Source organism: Pteropus medius, unplaced genomic scaffold (genome assembly GCF_902729225.1).
Source record: "Pteropus medius unplaced genomic scaffold, Ma_sr-lr_union100, whole genome shotgun sequence".
Lineage (NCBI taxonomy): Eukaryota > Metazoa > Chordata > Mammalia > Chiroptera > Pteropodidae > Pteropus > Pteropus medius.
Window position 1 is genome coordinate 1,904,292 of NW_024345872.1, and position 18,743 is coordinate 1,923,034.

Consider the following 18,743-nt stretch of genomic DNA (forward strand, 5'->3'; position numbering starts at 1 on the left):
TTGAGATAATATTTCTTCCTGATTCTTAGTTCTATCTGGAAATTCAGATAGACTTGATGCCAATCAGGTCCCACCTTGTCTTTTTCGTCTTGTAGTTCTATTTCTTGGATGTTTAATGTTGTGAAAAAAATTTTTGGTAGTAGAAGTGCTGCCTTTTTTTTTTTTTTTAACTGGGGATGAAGGGAGCATCAACCATATATCCTGGTAAAAGTTGTTTATTCTTTACTGATTGTCTAAGGACTCAGGCTTAAGGAAACAGTAGTATTAGGAAGACGGTGTATTATCTATTGCTACGTAACAATATTACCACAAACTTGGCAGCTTCAAAACAATACACATATCCCACAGTTAATGTGGATTAAGAATCTGGGCACAGCTTAGCTGGATCTTTTGCTTAGGATCTCAAAAGACTGCAGTGAGAATGTTGGCCAGGATTGAGTTCTCACCTGGAGGTTTGGGAGAAGGATCTACCTTCCCACTCACATAGTTCTTGGCAGCATTAAGCTCCTTGCCACATGGGGTTGGTGGATATGGCTGCTTGCTTCCTTCTAGTCAGCAAAGGAGAGAGACCAAGACAGGCTCTACATCCTTATGTAATGATATACTAGAAGCAAACTTAGAAGGGGACTCACATAGGGTGTGAACACTGGGAGGGTGGGGATCATAGGGACCATCTTAATATTGTGTCCCCACAGGAGTTATTGAGTATAGCAGGTAATCTGTTAAGTATAGCATAACAAATACTTAATACAAAGGAAGCATACATGTAAATGTTGGGGTGAAAAGTGCCTCAGTTTTAGAACTGAGCTACTTTACCACTAGATGGTAGAATAGACTTAAGACTTCCGTAGCTTCTGCATTTATAATAAAGCTCTTTGTTCTAAATCTTTTCAATTAGGACGGAAGAGTGGGATGTTTGCTGCAATGATGAAATTATACCAGAGGGGTGCAATCAAGGAACAGAAGAAGCAAAGGTTTGACATTTTCTAGGGCAAAGACTTTTCATAATCTTGGTTTGTAACATTATAACTTAAACTGGTTAAGGTCAGATGGTCCATTCTAGTTATATGCGGGTGGGGAAGGGCATTGATATTTCCTTTGTAGAAGTCTTAATCTGAAAAGGTAAAATGTGTGCTTAATGTTCTCTCAATTTTTATTCTTATGGAATTGTAGATTTTTTTCAAAGCAGACAAATGAGAAATTTCAGAAGCTGATGTTTTCTAGTTAAAATAATATTACAAACTCAATAGATAGTTTGTAATCAATCTTTTGATACTGAAATTTGTTTTTGTCATTAAAGAATATAATGCCTATCCCTATTCTACTCAAAGAAAATAGGTAATAATCCTGGATGGAGAAACAGAAATTTTACCATCCGTATAGGCCTAAAATTAAGCAGACCTTCAGTTTGAGGCTAACTAAATATAGGGCAAAAACTATTACAACAATCTTTTCTGTATGCCCCAAGTGCTGGTAATTTGGGAACAGTATTGAATAATGTGAAATTCTAGGAAAGTAGAAGCAAAACATAATTCCTTTGAAAATTTTAACAGATTTTGACCAGAATGAAGTAAACTTTTCAGATTTTTCCAGGTGATTTTAGGGTATAGAAACACTTGCATCTCTTTGCATATCAAGATGAGACTTGTTGAATAGCTCTGACTGAATCTTTAATCCTGGTCTGTGGTCTGTCGATTTATATAAGATATGTCATGAGTTGTTGGCTGCTTTAGACAATATTTCCCTTCTACCATCCAAATACCTTTTAGATTATTTGCATATTGCTTCTTGAATCTCCTGATTTTTAAAATACACAGTAAAATTTATTGTGACATTTATTATTTAAATAAGGAAAGGGAGGAATATGTACAGTTTTGTGTTTTTTTTCCCTTAAGAAGAAACTTAAGGAAGATTTAAGCTAAGGATGATGAGTTTGTTGAGCATGATTATTTTTGTTTTAGTCTCCAGAAAATCCATCAAAGATGCTCTTCCCTTATAAGGTGCTCAAAGCTCTGGATCCAGAAATCTATCGTAATGTAGAATTTGATGTTTGGTTGGACAGCAGAAAAGGTAATGAAATATCAGCAGGATACTTTCGAATCCTGACAGATCCGGGAAAATAATTTTGCAAATGGTTTTTAATAGATGTTTTCAATGTGCTGTTATAAAAAACAGCCAGGTACTTTTTGCCTTGATACATGATTTAAATCCAAAGGAGGAAACAAATAGGTTTAGAAGTGGGAGGGATCTTTTAGAGTCTCATGTTTATCAGGGACTTCAACTTTGCAAAGGTTGTGTGGAGACATCTTTTAGATAACTAAGAGTGCCAGAAACTTGTAGTAACTGGAAATAAATTTAAAAGGTTAAGACTGCCCTCATTGATAATTAGGTCGGTTGTTGGTAGACTATGGCCTGTGGACCAAATCTGACCTGCCACCTGTTTTTATATGGTCTGTGAGCTAAGGATAGTTCTTATATTTTTTGATTGGCAGAAAACATTGAGCAGTATATTATGTGAAAAATAAAAATTATGTGGAATTATATTGTCCATAAATAAAATTTTATGACAGTTGGGTAGTTGCAACAGTCTCTAATGGCCCATGAAGCTCGAAACATTTACTTTCTGGCTCTTAATAGAGAAAGTTTGCCAACTGTTGAACTAGGTAATTGTTTACCTTTCTTTTATTAGATAACAAAGTTGATCAAAGTAGGCCTTAAAATTCTGTCTTAGAAGCAGCCATTAATGTTTTTTATTCAACTCCTTGAACCTTGTGAACCTAGGTATAGTTTACACTATAGAATGAGGTTAAGACCTAGTGGAACATAGTAAGTTGTTTCAAATAATAAGCTGCTTTGAAGAAGCTGTGTAACTTTTTTCTCTTTATTGAGGTGTGTTACATTTAAATTTTATTATAATAAGCATTTGACCAACTTTTAAGATTACAGGCTCCTAATTTCCACTTTGTGTTTTGTAGCACAAAACTATACTTGCAGGTTTCCTTAAATTGACCACAGAAATAAGCCATCAGGAATGATAGAATGGCCCTTTAGGACTCCCCCCCACACACACACACCCCACCAATATTTTAGCTTATACTGGCAACATTGTAAAGACACTGAGGTAAAAGTAAATTAGAAAATTAAATAATGTAGAATAAGAAATGAACCAGTTCAGTTGAGCTTGATGCTTCATTTTCTCTCAATAGAACTTCAGAAATCGGAATACATGGAGTATGCTGGGAGACAGTATTATTTGGGAGACAAGTGTCAGGTTAGTTGCTTCTTTTAAAGAATCAGCATTTTGTTTGTCCAAGATTATAGTTTTCATCATTAATACAAATTTAACAAAATTAGTTTATAAAATGCTAGATTTTTTAATGTTTGTGTTAAGTTTTAATTAGACTTTTGTGATTTAGAGTTAGGTTCTTTAGCATGTACCGCCTCCGTTGAACCAGACTGGCAGTGTTGCTTATCAACTCCTGTAAAAAGTAGGCACTGAACTCCATTTGGGGATAAGTGGTATTTTTGTTTGGTAGAAGCCACATCTGCCAATGGACTTGAGACTAGATGTATTCTTACCGACTCTTTCCTTCTTTCAGGTTCGCTTGGAATCAGGTGGAAGGTATTATAATGCTCATATTCAGGAAGTTGGAAATGAGAACAATTCAGTAACAGTCTTCATTGAAGAATTGGCAGAAAAGTAAGAATATTATAATGTGTTAAATTAAAATCTGTGGCTCCTGATGCCTTTTTGTAATATTAAATTGAGAATTACCAGGTTGCTAGTAAGAGAACCAAAGTTATATCTGGTATTGGCCTAAGATGACATCTTGAATTGTCCCATAAGATTATAATAGAGCTGAATTTCTTATAAGAAATGGAAGGATATGTGTGATTCAGGTGGATTTTTTTTTTTTGGTCGGGAGCAACATCTGTGGGGCTTGGCAGTAGATTCCCTCTCACTCACAGCACGTCAGTTTTGAGCGCACAGATAACATCCCCATCAGTCAGCCATTGACACAGAGGAGCCTGTCCCCTCCAGCTCTACATATTCAGAGGGTGCTATAGTCCTTCCAGATCTAGCTTGATGGACTTCAGAGTACATTGCTGTAAATTCTTTCCCGAGGACCTGAGATTCTGTATAAGGACACGGGTCCACAGGAACTGCCGTAACAAGTATTAAGTGCCACTGCCACTTCAGTAAAAGCTTTCTGTGATAGTGTGGAGCCAGCCTGTCCCTCTACTTTAAAAATATGTTCAGGATGAAATTATGTAAAGCATAGGTAAGTTTTATTTCTTCAGTTTAATGCCAGAAAGAGCCCTTTGTGCCAGACAAGGTTAATGGAACCAAAAACAAATTTCCAAAGTCTAACTATCGAGACCTCAGTTCTACACCTTCTCCATGTTAAACACCTCCCTCTTTTTTAAATTTCTTAATCTGACCACTGTTGCAACATGCACTAGCCAATACCACACTGCCATGACATCACTATGTTTCTTTATCTCTCCATCTTGATTTCTTATTCCTACTGATCCTCAGGCCACCTTTCACTCCCTGCCAGTCAGTATTGTGGTGATTTATACCTTACCCAACCAGTTTCTCCTGAATATTGCCTATCAATCCAGCCCACAGAGTTCCTGGAGAAGCATTGACAACTTCAATGTTGCCTTTCTGACCCTGTCAGAAGGAAGCAGGGGGAGGGCTTGTAGGACAGTGTTTATAAAGTCTACAGTAATGTACAGTCATATCCTAGGCCTTCACATTCACTCATCACTCGCTCACTGACTCACCCAGAGCAGCTTCCAGTCCTGCAAGCTTCATTCATGATAAGTGCCCTATAGGTGTACCATATTTTATCTTTTATACCATATTTTACTGTACCTTTTTTGTGTTTAGATATGTTTAGATACACAAATACCATTGTGTTACAGTTGTCTACAGTATTCGGTAAGGTAAAATGCTGTACAGGTTTGTAGCCTTGGAACAATATATACCAAAGAGTTTAGGTGTGTAGTAGATTGTACCATGTAGGTTTCTGTTAGTGCACTCTGATATTTTCACTGTGATGAAATGCCTTATCACATTTCTCAGAATGTACCTATCCTAGGCACTAGCCAACTTATTAGAAGTATTAAGTACAACAGAATTCTGGTAAACACTGTTCATACTAATTAGAAAGCTGGTTTGCTAACTGAGCCTTTGCCAATTCCAAGATATGCTTGTCTAGTCGTTCTCAAACTTTTAATATGTCCCTGAATTGCCTGGAGAGCATGTTAAAGCAAAAAATGATGAGCTCCGTCCCCTTAATTTCTAATTCAGTAAGTCTGTGGTTGGGCCCAAGAATTTGAATTTGTCAGTTTCCAGGTGATACTAATGCTGTTAGTCTACTTTGAGAACCATTAAACTAGGTTCTACTACCTTAAAAAAAAATCTTAACAGCTGAAAAGAGTAAAGTCATTTCTTGCTCATTTATCATGTACATAGTGGATCAGCAAAAGGGACCCAGATTGACAGGCATGGAAAAAATGAGAACAAGACAAACCATGTGCTGGTTCTTAAAGCATCTGCTCACATTTTATTGGCCAAAGTGGCTTACATATCCAAGCTTAAAGTCAGTGTGGTGGGGAAAATATAATCCTCCTTGGAGAGGGGACATGTTCCTAGGGAGCATGATTTATACTACAAACAGCTGTGAAATTGTACAAACTGCATTTGGGTTTTCTGAAAAGAAAAGAAAACATCGCCAGGGAAGCTAATATCAGCAAGCTTGATTAGAATACACTTGAAAATGAAGCAGGAGGGGTGGAGTATGTATATCAAATGGGAATTCAGCCTGTGTTGCAGTGGCTTCATGGTGGTATCTTTAACTTTAAGGCATGTTGTTCCACTGGCTAACTTAAAACCGGTTACTCAAGTGACACCTGTTCCTGCCTGGAATGCTGTCCCCAGTCGGAAAGGAAGAGGTTACCAGAAAATTTCCGGGAGCTATGTCCCAGAAATGGGTTTGTATACTGAAGGTTTTTATTATTCTCCCTTTCGTGTACCCTACATTGTACTTTTTTTTAAAAGGTTATATATACATCAGTGTCATTCCAGGGTAGAAGCTCTCAACTTTGGTTCTATTAACATTTGGGAATGGATAATACTTTATGGGAAGCTGTCCTGTGTATTGTAGAAAGAGTAGCAGCGTCCCTGGCTTCTATCCACTAGATGCCAGTAGCATTCTTCCCCCAGTTGTGACAACCAAAATGTCTCCAGACGTTGCCACGTGTGCCCCAAGTTGGGGAGTGGCAAAATTGTCCCTGTCGGAGAACCACTGTTTTAAGGTACTTTATGTAAACTTATGCTGGAGTTGATTTTAGATTCTAAAACTTGAAGGAAAAGATTTCTCTATTAACAGGCATAATTTCTTGCATAATAGTACTGTAGGTGACTTGGATGACTGACTACATTTTGATGACCAGAGCTGTCTATTCTAAAGATAGTGCTGAAGTGTCCATTAATACAGAATTACCTATTGATTTTGCCCTTCCAAATGGAAGATCTAGTACATCCTGAAAAAATACAAAAATTCTCTCTTTGTATTTATTTGGTTTGTTCCTAAGAAAAACATCTGAGCATTTTCAGCATTTGTGGGAGTGGTGGGGAGACACTGAATCTTTTGCTTTGGTTTTGAAGCTTATTTGCTACTTCTTTGTTTGCCTGAAAGTTATATCAGAGATGGACATGAAACAGCGGAAGAAGATGTTCAAGAAAGTTAGAGGGAAAGAGGTTTATATGACGATGGCTTACAGCAGGGGAGACCCCTTCCTCCCACCCAGGCTTCAGCATAGTATGCATTATGGGCATGACCCTCCAATGCACTATTCACAGACAACTGGCAATGTTATGGCTAATGAACATTTTCATCCTCACCATTCATCTCAGACACAAAGTCGGGGATATGGGATGCCCAGGTAAGGCTTAACTGACTTAATGTACATCTCTGTTTTGATATTGGAAATAATTCCTGGATAGGATTACAGTAGGATTTAGAAATATCTTAATGGTTTAGATTGCTGTTATAATTTCTGCCTATAGAAAGAAATAGAGGATAAAACTTATGTATATTTAAATTCTTGTCAAATGAATTTAATGGACGATTCATATTCTCACAGTCTAAGGAAATATGGAGCAGCTGAAGAGATGCTAAAAGAATGTCATTAAGATGAGTGCCATGTGTATGGCACTGTATCCATTAATAATGGATAGGCCTAATGCCAGTAATGAGGAGAGCAAAGCTCTTTCTATGTGGATGTTTTCAGAAAGATGTGTTAATTCTATTTAACTATAAAAACTGCCTGCTCAAGCACTAGTGAATAAAGAGTTCTGTTTTCCTTTCCCTTTATAAACAGGCACAACATGGTGGGCCCTAAAGTTGATTTTTACTCTGGCCCAGGTAAAAGATGCTGCCAGAGCTATGATAACTTCTATAGATCTCGGTAAGTGAATTTTGTGAATTTTAAGTGTTGAAAATCAGAAAATGGATACATCTGGCTTCATTGCTGAACAACAGATATATGGACTAAATTTTTTAAAAGTGTCAACATTAAGCTGCTTGACTGTTAACTTAGAAATTAGAAGTTACTACCATATTTTATCATTTTTTCCCCTTTCATTCTCCAAACTGCTTAAGTTCCTTTAGACGTAGTCACCGCCAGATGCATTGTATGAATAAGGAATGCCAGTATAGCTTTGCCCCAGAGAATGGACCCATACCCAGGGGTGTGGAAGAAACCATTACTTTTTATGAAATTGAAGAAGGAAATGAGACTGCTTATCCAGCTTTACCTGTAAGTAGTTAAAAGCTTTACTCAAAAAGTTTTTACTATTCTTTTTTAAGTAAAGGCAGTGTGGATAAATTTTAGCTTTTTGTACAAATGAGCAAATAAAGCCCTACCTGGAAAACATAAATTTTCATCTTAGCACTTTTAGAGGTGGGAGGGAAAAAAATTTTTTTTCATAGAGAAAGGGGATAGAGGTGGACAAATATTCTTGCTTATATAGTATGGACAAATATTTTCTCTTTCCCTGATCATTATTTCCTCACATTTTTAAATTCTAAAGTACATATGTGTGTGTATGTATGTATATGTGTGTATAGTTTTTTTCTGACTGTATAGAGGGAACTGCATGTACATATGTGTGTGTCTCTCTTTGGTACAGAATCACGGAGGGCCCTCTACAATGGTTCCTCCTACTCCGAGATACTGTGTTGCAAGGCGAGGACATAGCTCAGGCAAACAGACCTTAAGTTCAGAGGAGGGTGATGGCCAGAGTGACAATGGTGAGTCAATTACAGTTAAATGTTTTTTTAAAAAGATGGTTCTTTTGGCATTAACATTGGCTGTGAAAGAGACCTAAAGTTTTGGTTTGGGACTCTAACTCTGTTCTGGTAGCTACTTTTGAAAGAGTTACTAGTTCTTGTCTCGGAGCTTGTTGGGTTTTTGAAGATATCTTGGTATTTCTCAGAAGGGAAGACTTCTATTTCTGTAGGCCTTTACATTGTTATAACTTAATTTTCAGCTCTGCATAGGTTTTTAGTGAGTTTTGATTTGGTGAGATTTCAGTACTATTCATGTTGTCCTCACCATTTCTAATAACTGCTTTAGGCTTTTCATGTTACTGGCTCTTATTTTACAAGACTGCTGTGAAATAATTTCACTGCCAGAAGTCTGCTTGATCTATAAACATGAGTATTCATTGAATCCTGTGTATTAAGTAATTTTATTTATAATTTTGTAATAATAGTTAAACTGGATCCCTATGAGGAATGTGGTATCCTTATTTTATATATGAGGAAATTGAGGTTTGAAGAGTAAATGACATGGCCAAAGTCATACCCTTGGTAAGTGGCAGAGATTTAATTTTTTAAAAATTTTTTTAGGTGAGGCAACCCTTGGTTGACCTCACAGATTGCAAGGACCTTGTCATTTTACAATCCCTTATTTTTTTGTTTGTTACACCTACAGCACCTAGTCTTCCTAAGTGGTTTCCCATCCAAGTACTAACCAGGCCAGACCCTGCTTAGCTTCCGAGATCAGTTGAGATCAGGCTTGTTCAGGGTAGCATGGCCGCAGACGAGATTTAATTTTTATAACAGCTTTATTTGGGTGTAATTTATATACCATACAGCTCTTCTATTTAAAGTGTACAAGTCAGTGGTTTTTAGTATAGTCACAGAGTTGCATAACTATCACCACCATGAATTTTAGAACATTTTTATCACCTCCAGAAGAAATCACATATCCATTAGCAGCCACTCCTCATTTCTCCCCCAGCTCTAGGCAATCACCAGTCTGCTTTCTGTCTTAACGGATTTGCCTGTTTTGGTTATTTTACGTAAAATGGAATCATGTAGTATGTGGTCCTTTGTGACTGGCAGAGATCAATTTCGAATTTGGTCTGTCGGACTCTAAAGCCTATATATATGCCTTCAATTGTTATAGTGCCTCTTACCATGGAGTCTGAATGACTCAACTTATCAGTCAAGTTCTTTATTTTTCTATGATGTGCTCCTTTCTGTTTCTTATATAGAAAAAAGATATTTCTAAAAATTTGATGAGTACAAAACTAGCACACGGATAATCTGAATATTGTGTACGTGCATGTGCGTGCATGTGCTTAAGTATGTGTACACTCTGCTCTTTTACTCAGCATGACTCCTTTGTCTTTTCCCTTTAGCCCAGTGGGTACCTTCAGATGTTCTGCTCACCTGTAGTGGCATAGTCAAAGTAACCGAATCTTTGTTTTCACCTTAAATCCTGACATCTGGAGGGGCTGATGCATGTGTGTTTGATAAGTGATGTGTTTAAGGATCGAATCCAATTTTGACCTGTGGGGCTTTGTTTGGTGGAAAACTGTCCAAATTGCATTTCAATGCTATATCAGTCTTAAAGTACTTCAGTCGACTGAGCCGTCCTCTGAGAACAGACCGATTTTAAATGTATTATATACCTGACAGGCTGAAAAGCAAATGAGGCATGATATATTCCTTTAACGTCTACCTAAGCAAACTATGTATTATAGTCACATTATAATCACCATTCAGTATATGTCAAGCACCATGCTATGTTTTTTCACTACCCTGTCAGCTAGGAATTGTTATCCCTGTTTACAGTGAAGAAAGTGAGGCACAAAGATTGAATAATCTGCCTAAACTGATGGGATAAATCAGGATTCAAATCTAGACCGTCCTAACTCCAGAGCTGGTGAACTTAATCACCGTACTTTACTGCCTGACTGGAAAAATTAGATACATTTGGTTTTTCACTTCTGCCTCCTGCTCTTTAAGAACTAAGAATTTTCAGAGGAGAAATTTGTACTGTTGACAGCCAGTCTCTGGCTTCAGTATCTTTTGAACAATATGAGAGCTTAAATTACTTGTTTCAAGAATGAATACATTTTAGTTTTGAACATAAATTCATAAAATTTGAGGAAAAAAGCAAGTGCTGGCCCTCTGGCTCTGCTGAGCTAAAAAGCCCTACATGAACATACTTTTTTTTTTTTTTCCTAGGGGTATATCATGAAGAATATATTTATCCTTCAGGTCAGTGAGATCTAGAAATCTGACATTGATCATTGTTTATAAAATTTCAAACTATAAAATAATGCTCATTTTTTACTTTACTTTGGCAATATCCTCTGGAACCAGACTATGAAACCTCAGATGTTTATAGGACAACTGAATCTACAGCAAACTTGGTAGGTATTTAATAATAATGGCAAGCACTTGCAGCTCCTACTGTGTATTAGGGCATTATTCTAAAAGCTATACATACAAGTGTATTTAAATCAGAACAGTCCTGTGAGGTAATCAAGGTAATCCCATTTTGTAGGTGAAGAAATTGAGATCCAGAAATTAAGTAGCTCATCCAAGATCACACCCCCTTTCTGAATTTAATCTATTTAGAGATAGGAATCCTAATATGTGTTGATAGATGAGGAAGTTTGAACATTGGCAGTGATAATTTTTTAGAAGATTTTATGACTTTTCTGTCAGTAAGAATGGGCCATAAATCTCAGTTACTTGACATAAGAAAAGTTTGCTTCTTGGTTATGTTACATGTCCAGTGGAGGTCTATAGGCAGGCCCTGCTCAGGGACTCAGGCTGATGGAAGCTCCATCCATGATTGCCAAGGCAAGAAAAAAAGGTAGCGAGTGGTGCACTGGCTCTTAAAACTCTGGAGATGACGTGTGTCACTTTCTTTTTCCATTTCTTCCCCCCTCTCTTTAATCCTCCCCCTTCTACCTCTGACCTATAGATGTTGCTGTTTCCCCTTAAGAACTGGATCCCTGAAGGCAAGGGCGTCTTCTCCATTTCTTTTTCATCTACTAGAGCATGTCCCACTGAAGAATCTAATTTCTCTATGCCTGGAAGTCAGAACGTTGGAAATATTCTAGCAGCACTAACAACTGCAGCCTTTATCTCAAACTCTCCCCCACAGGCAAAATACTTGCGTCCACCTCAAGGGAGGCATCACAAAAATTCTATTCAGTGTAATTAAAATCAGAGCCTGAGATTTCTAGGGAAATACGTGCTACTCTTTGTAGTGGGTCCAGATGTGGCTCCTCTTGATCTAGAGGCCTAAAACCAACAATATGAAGTTAACTTGCCCCATGCAAACCCAATTTACAGTGGTGGAGCAGAGAGTGAAAAATTATAGTAAAAATTCCCACCGAAGAGACAGGAAAAATGGGAGAAACACAGTTACTGGCCTGTAGCAATTCTGACATGTAATGGATAGACATTGTGAGGATCCTCAACTTAGGCATAGGAACTGTTTCCTGGAAGGGCTCCCTGGTTCATTGTTTTCTGGGGCTCTTGGTTACTTCAAGACCCTTCCTTTCTTGGCCATATTTGAAGTAGACATTGGAGAATAATCCTTCTTGGCAGCTGAGCATTTTATCAGCCTACTTTTTACTCATAGAAAATTGAGGGTGTGTCCAATGGTCATTTTATCTCAGTTGGATGGTCTTAAGTTCTGCTCGTGGTTTCTCTGGCTGTGCGATTAATTTATTACGTGTCTTCTGTTTGATTCCTACTAGTTTCATGTGCCAATGTCCGTAATGACAATTCTTTTTAATAATAGACATATTACTTAGATGTGCTATAATGTTTTGCTTTCTTATCTCTGTCTCTGTTTGAATGCACGTACCATGAGCTTATCAGGAATTGATAGAAGAGCCATACTTTTGGTTGCTTTTCCATGAGCCATTTTGTCCAAGTGCAAAAATTCACTGCGTGTTCTATCCTTAGTTGGACTCTTGCTTTAACATATCTTAATGCAGTCAGATTTTAACAATGATGTGAATCTTTGAGGCTGAGTTTTAATTGCTTTTTGTCATTCAAAGCATTTATCAATTTTATCTTTTACGGTTTTGGTGTGAGGTATTTGCCTCTTCAGCCCTACAAGTCTCTGTATTCAAGGACTCTATTCTCTTTTATTCCTGCTTGCGAACTACTTTTTCTATACTTTAAAATACCTTGCTAAACTCTGCCAACAGTAATCAAAAGTAAACTAACATTTTGTTTTCCAAACCTCATCCATTAAGAAAGACCTGTAAGTTTGTAATCACTTCAAATAGGTTTTTGTTACAGCAATTTCTTGTTAACAATTAACTATTTTAGTCAAGCTAGGTTAGGCTGCCGTAACAACCCCCCAAATCTCAATGGCTTAACACAGGACAGTTGTTCTTGCTAATGTTTTATGTCCAGTGCAGCTTGGTAGCAGGCCTTTGTTCATCATAGACACTCAGGGACCTAGGTTGATTGATGGACATGCGCTTTCACAATCACCTTCATGTGAGGCTAAACATAGGAAAATTGAACACTGGCTTGTAATATTTCTGCTCATATTTCTTTGGCCAAGCAAGTCTCATGGCCATACCTAACTTTAGATGGGGCCATGAAGAGCAACCTACCATGTACCCAGGAGGAAAGGAAAACTGGAATATTTATGAAGAACTTGAATAACTACCCTGTATTCTCTGTGATTAATCTTAACTGGTAGCTTCATGTACTAAATTTTTGTTTTTCCTGTTTAGGAAATATATTTTAGCAAGGTGAAGAAAACTGTGATTCCCTCTGTGTTCTTATTACCAATTTCTGCTGCTAGTTTCTTTGTTTTTACTGTTACGATAGTCTGTTATGTATAACTCTCAGCCTTTTAAAATCATTTTTGCTTTCACAAAGACAGGGTCTTGAGCAAGAGGGAGTAGTGTTTGGTTTATACTACATCCTGTTTAGATAGGATGCAGCTGAAGAACCAATTATCCCAAGCTACATATTTAGATGGAACTGTTGTCCCAAGCTACATATTTAGATGGAATGCTTTCTTTTAGCAAAACTATTGTTGGTCCTACTGATTTTGAAACTTTTAAGGAAAGAAAGTCCACTGAGAAGTGTTTGAATTATAATCCTCTGTTACATTTTAGTATCTGCATTGAAACTAGAGTTGGATGTGATCAGGATCTCTATAGATAGGAAATGGAGCAGTCATGTAAATCAGGTTCTAGAGTGATACCTTTTGGAGCATTAACTTAGTAGTCACTTCCAAATTTGAATACTTACCGAACAGATCACCTTTATTAATTTTAGATATTGAAACAAAACAGATCTTTTATTGACATGCATTTTGGTTTCTTGATTTCCTCTTACTTAACTATATTTCTGTATTTACTAAAGTCTCTTCAGGACAGAAGACCATGTTCTGTGTCTCCTCAGGACACAGTTACCTCATACAACTACCCCCAGAAGGTAATCTTCATAGTGTTATCGAGCAGTCATTGCAATGGTTTGAACAGAAGAAAATGGATTTTTAAATTTTTGTTCCGTTTGCCCTTCATCATACTTCAAAGAAGCTGCTTATATTCCTATCTTAAGTATTATGCTTTGTGGTGCCTTGCATAGTGATTAGTAAATTCATTCAACACACTGATTGAGCATCTACTGTGTTCCAGACACTGCTCTATATGCTGGCATTAGACTACTCATAGTTGACCCACTCTGAACCTCTTATGTAATGAGTGAGTTAATATAAATTACTTGTTAAGTCAATATCATTTACTGAAACTTAGGCCCTCCTGTAGAATGGACAGTTGGCATTAAAAAAGGTAGCTGAAACCATGGGAATGAATAAGATCATCCTGGGAAAAGGAAGAGATTGAAAAGAACATCTAGAACAGAGCCTGTGGAACACCAAATTTTAGAAAATGGGTAGAGAAGGAACAGCGGCGGGGGGTGGGGGGGGCAGGAAAGTGTATTCTTATGGAAGCTGCAGGAAGAAAATGTTTCAAGGAGCAGTCAAGTATCAGTTGTTTCTAAGAAGTCAAGCAAGATGAGGACTAACAAGCGTCTATTAAGATTCTTTGCTATGGAGACCACTGATGACTTTGAATCCATTTCTGAGGACCAGAGAGGTTAGCAGCCACAGTGTAGTGGGTGGTAAGGAAAGAGAGACTGCTTTGAGGACAGTGTATTCGAGAAGAAGAGTCTCTTTACCATTTATTGAACACCTTTCTGTGCATAGGCCTGTATGGGGTGATGTGGCCTAATCAGAAACCCCATTTGTAGTCTCATGAAGTTTAAAAAAATTCAAAGCACCTTTTCTGTTTAAAAAAGGTGCATATAAATCTCTGGATATTATGCAGGAAACATAGAAGTTACCTGCTTGGGGAGATGGGAAATAGACAGATGGAGGACAGGGGTTGGAGGGAAACTTTTCATTGTTATACAGTTTTATACTTGATTTTAAAATCGTATTGATGTATTACCTTTTCAGAAAAAGAATGAAAATAAATCCCTCAAAGTAATTTGGGGTCTTCTAAAAGAAATAACGATCCTATGAAGGGTTTATGTAAAGATTGACTTCTCTGTGCTTTAGTTATCAAAATACTATTTCCTGAAATTTAGGGTCAGGTAAGAGTAATATTGTTTGAGAAACCAAATTTAGAGTTCTAAACTTTCTTCCACACTTACAGGGGATGGTAAATTCTGCAGCAGTTGCAGCTTCCTGTGCCAGTGATGTTCCAGCTCCAGTCTTATCCAACTGTGCAGCAGCTAATCAAGCTAGTAGTACCACTTCAGTTTCCTCACAGAATGCTGTACAGCCTCTGTTTGTATCTCCACCTACACAAAGCAGGCCAGGTAGGTTATTAGTGGTTGCATACTTTGGAAGCCTCTTTTCCTAGTGGTTAGATAGGATTACTTTAATTTCCAGGATTACATTTGTTTAACTTAACTTAATAAAGTCTGTTCTATGGTTGAGAGCCAAGGTTTCAATTTTTTTCTTGCAATTTGGCTTTGATATGATTTTGTAGCTTTCATTTTGCTACCCCTCTGAAAATTGAGAGGACTTGTACCAGTTTCTTGAACTTTGAGTTGTTTTATTACATAAGAATTAAGGTAGAGATGTTTTCACATTTCACGGAACTGTTTCTAACAAGCTTACTGTAAAATACATTTCTATATGATGAATCATTTTTCTACAATTATTATAGTGAATATATGTGCTAGAATTTAAGAGATCTAGGTTAGAATCTTGGTTTTACAACTTAAACTAGCTATGTAATTTTGGGCAGGTTATTGAACTTACCTATGAGCTTTATGGGTACTTATAGTACCAATTTATGAAGTGATTGTGGAATTCCAATGAGATAACTTAAAATTTTCAATAAAACTCTGGAAGGGTGGTGGCAACAACAGCTTAGCTTTTCAATCTGAGTCCTGAAATAAAAATGGAAATGGCAAAACCCAAACTGGTGGACAACACAACAAAATTAGGTAATAAGGTATCCCCAAGAGCCACAAAATTTAAGCAGTTAGGGACAAACCACCACTTCTCGAGACCCGCATACTATTAAGGCCTATATGGGAGCATTGGGGATATTTGTCTGATGGACCTGAGAACAGAAGAACTGAACTAGTAAGAATTCATGGGAAACTGGGTGGCCAATTTGGAAGGAGCAGCTAAGACTGGGAAGGGATTTGGCCTCTCTAATACTAGGCAAGTACTTTGGGTACATGGTAAAGGGGGACTGAAAGACTTGGAGCAGATTGGCCCCTAAGAACTCTAAAAACTTGACCTGTCAGGTTTCCCTTTTAGGATAGTACTCTTTACTGGGGAGAAACTGCTGAGAGTTGAATCAGAATTGATCAGGATAGAGAAAAGAACAGATCTAGATAAAAGTTAAGGATAACAGCCAAGGAATCCTAGAAAACAGTTACGGAAAAGAGAATTATGAAGTTAGAAAAGCTCTTCTATACTCCACCTCATTTTAAAGTTCATGAAATCTAATTTCTCATAAAAATAGAAGAAAAGCATTTAAGGTCAAATCATATACAATGATGTTTTAAGGAAAAAGAGTAACATCTTTATAGACAATAAAAGCATGTCAGAAATGTGCCCACTATACAAAACTAAACAAACAAAACTAAACAACTAATTTCAGAATGAGCTAAAAACATTAATAAAGTAATATAAAACATTAGAGAATAACAAATCAGAATTGGGAAAACTCATGAGATGACAACTCAAAGTATTAGAAATGGAAGAAAGTCATTTCAGTAATGAAGACTAAAATAGAACATAACCAGATATATACAACAGGTAATACTTCATGAGAAAGATGTAAGTGAAAGGGGCTTAGAATCTAAAGTGAAGAAAATGAAGGTAAAGATTCAAAAGTGACATACCGAAGTTGTTAGGAAAAGGAGATCAAACACTGATAGAAGTCCCTGAAGAAGAAAACCCAAAGTGTAAGGGAAAAGAATAAATACTAAAAACTACAATTCAGAACATTTTTCTGAAATTAAAGCTTTAAACTATGTCCTGAAATACCACTCTGCATACCCGAGAATATTGACCCAGAACAACCCACAACAGGATATTCTAGTCAAATGATTGGACTTTAAATGAATAGAAAGTCTTTTGATTTATCTACATAAAGGAGACTATGGAATATAAAAGAAATAAAATGAAAATCATCAAACTTTGACAGCAGTGTTTCATGCTAATAAAAAAAAATGGAGTGACATTTAAGATAATGAAAGAATGTGTGAACCAAAGATTTTATGTCCAGCCAAACTGATTTTCAGGCCCAAAGGGCAATGTGTCAGAATTCAGGCAATATTATTTGCATGAATCCTTCTGAAAAATCTGCTAAAGCTATGCTGTCAAGCCAAGGTAAATACTTGGTACATGTGACAATTTAATTGTAAATAAATAAAATAAACCTTCAGTTGCTCAGTTGCATGTATGCCGCGTGCTCAAAGTCTTGTGGCTGGCTACAGTATTGGACAACACAGAATATTTCTGCCATCAGTTCTATTGAATTGACAACAGTGTATTAGAGAATGAGTTTTGACTTTCATTCAGACTACCGAAATAATTAGAGACAACAGCATAATTCCTGATGGTATTAAATATATATTTACCTGTAGAATTAGGACAAAATGAGGGCTGAGAGGTTGAGAATATGCTATGTAATAGTCTTCTGTTTGGATGATGTATATGTATAGTATACTTGTTTTGAAAAGTGGGAGAATTGAGAGACCATGTGCCAGGATTTTTTTTTTTTTTTAACACCTACAGCACCTGTTCTTCCTAGGTGGCCTCCCATCCAAGTAATAACCAGGCCCGACCCTGCTTAGCTTCCAAGATCAGACGAGATCGTGTGCCAGGCATTTTTTAATGCTCAATAATCACACTTCAGGTTCTTTTATCTAGACACTCAGATTGTTAGTCTGATCCTGTATGTAGTTGGCTAAAACAAACGAGTGTGTATAGGATATTCTAATTTTATCTCATCTTGCAAACCAGGAGTCTCAGTATGGAAGAAAGGTAATAACAGATGTAATAAAGAGTTAAGTAAAAGCCTTTATGGTCTCAAGTTTGAATTGGAAGTTACCCCACTAGTAACCACTAATCCATAGTCCTCTAGTAACCAATAGGCTATACTTCATGTCCATAAGTCTCTGTTTGTTTGTCCTGTTCATTTGTTGCTTTTAGGTTTATATCCCATATGTAAGAGATATCATGTGGTTTTCAAGTTTTCCAGTCTGGCTTATTTCGCTTAGCATGATTACCTTGAGGTCCATCCAGGCTGTCGCAAATGGCAGTATTTCAGCTCTTCTTTTGGCTGAGTAATATTCTATTCCATACATGTACCACAGCGTCTTTAGCCGGTCATCTATTGTAGGACACTTCGGTTGCTACCATGTCCTGGCCACCATGAATAATGCTGTTATGAACATCGATGTGCAAATATCTTTTTGGATACGAGTTTTCAAGTCTTTGGAGTAAATACCCAGTAGAAGGATTGCTGGATCATATGGTAGATCACATCTTAGTTTTTCGAGGAACCTCCATACTGTTTTCCATAGTTACTGTACCAATTTGCAGTCCCACCTGCAGTGTACAAGGGTTCCTTTTTCTCCGCATCCTCTCCAGCATGTTATTCCTTGTCCTATTGATAACGGCTATTCTAAAAGGTGTGAGATGGTATCTCATTGTGGTTTTGATTTGCATTTTCCTAATAGCTAGCGATGTTGAGCATCTTTTCGTATATTTGTTGGCCATTTGTATGTCCCCTTGGGAGAAGTGTGTGTTCAGGTCCTCTGCCCATTTTTCGATTGGATCGTTTGTTTTTTGTTGTTACGGAGTTGTATGAGTTCTTTGTATATTTTGGATATTAGGCCCTT

General features: G+C 37.1%; 1 protein-coding gene and 1 pseudogene across 1 annotated transcript in view; one reads left to right on the top strand and one right to left on the bottom strand.

The window, feature by feature from the left end:
- Positions 1-18,743, top strand: part of ALG13 (ALG13 UDP-N-acetylglucosaminyltransferase subunit) — a 64,996-nt gene that overhangs the window by 29,589 nt on the left and 16,664 nt on the right. The window contains 13 exon segments of the mRNA XM_039874773.1: positions 899-974; positions 1,962-2,070; positions 3,207-3,271; positions 3,600-3,700; positions 5,876-6,003; positions 6,711-6,957; positions 7,396-7,482; positions 7,677-7,833; positions 8,207-8,327; positions 10,557-10,589; positions 10,695-10,744; positions 13,728-13,799; positions 15,023-15,188. Of these exon segments, the coding sequence (XP_039730707.1) occupies positions 899-974; positions 1,962-2,070; positions 3,207-3,271; positions 3,600-3,700; positions 5,876-6,003; positions 6,711-6,957; positions 7,396-7,482; positions 7,677-7,833; positions 8,207-8,327; positions 10,557-10,589; positions 10,695-10,744; positions 13,728-13,799; positions 15,023-15,188 (1,412 nt within the window).
- Positions 9,004-9,122, bottom strand: LOC120612331 (uncharacterized; annotated as a pseudogene).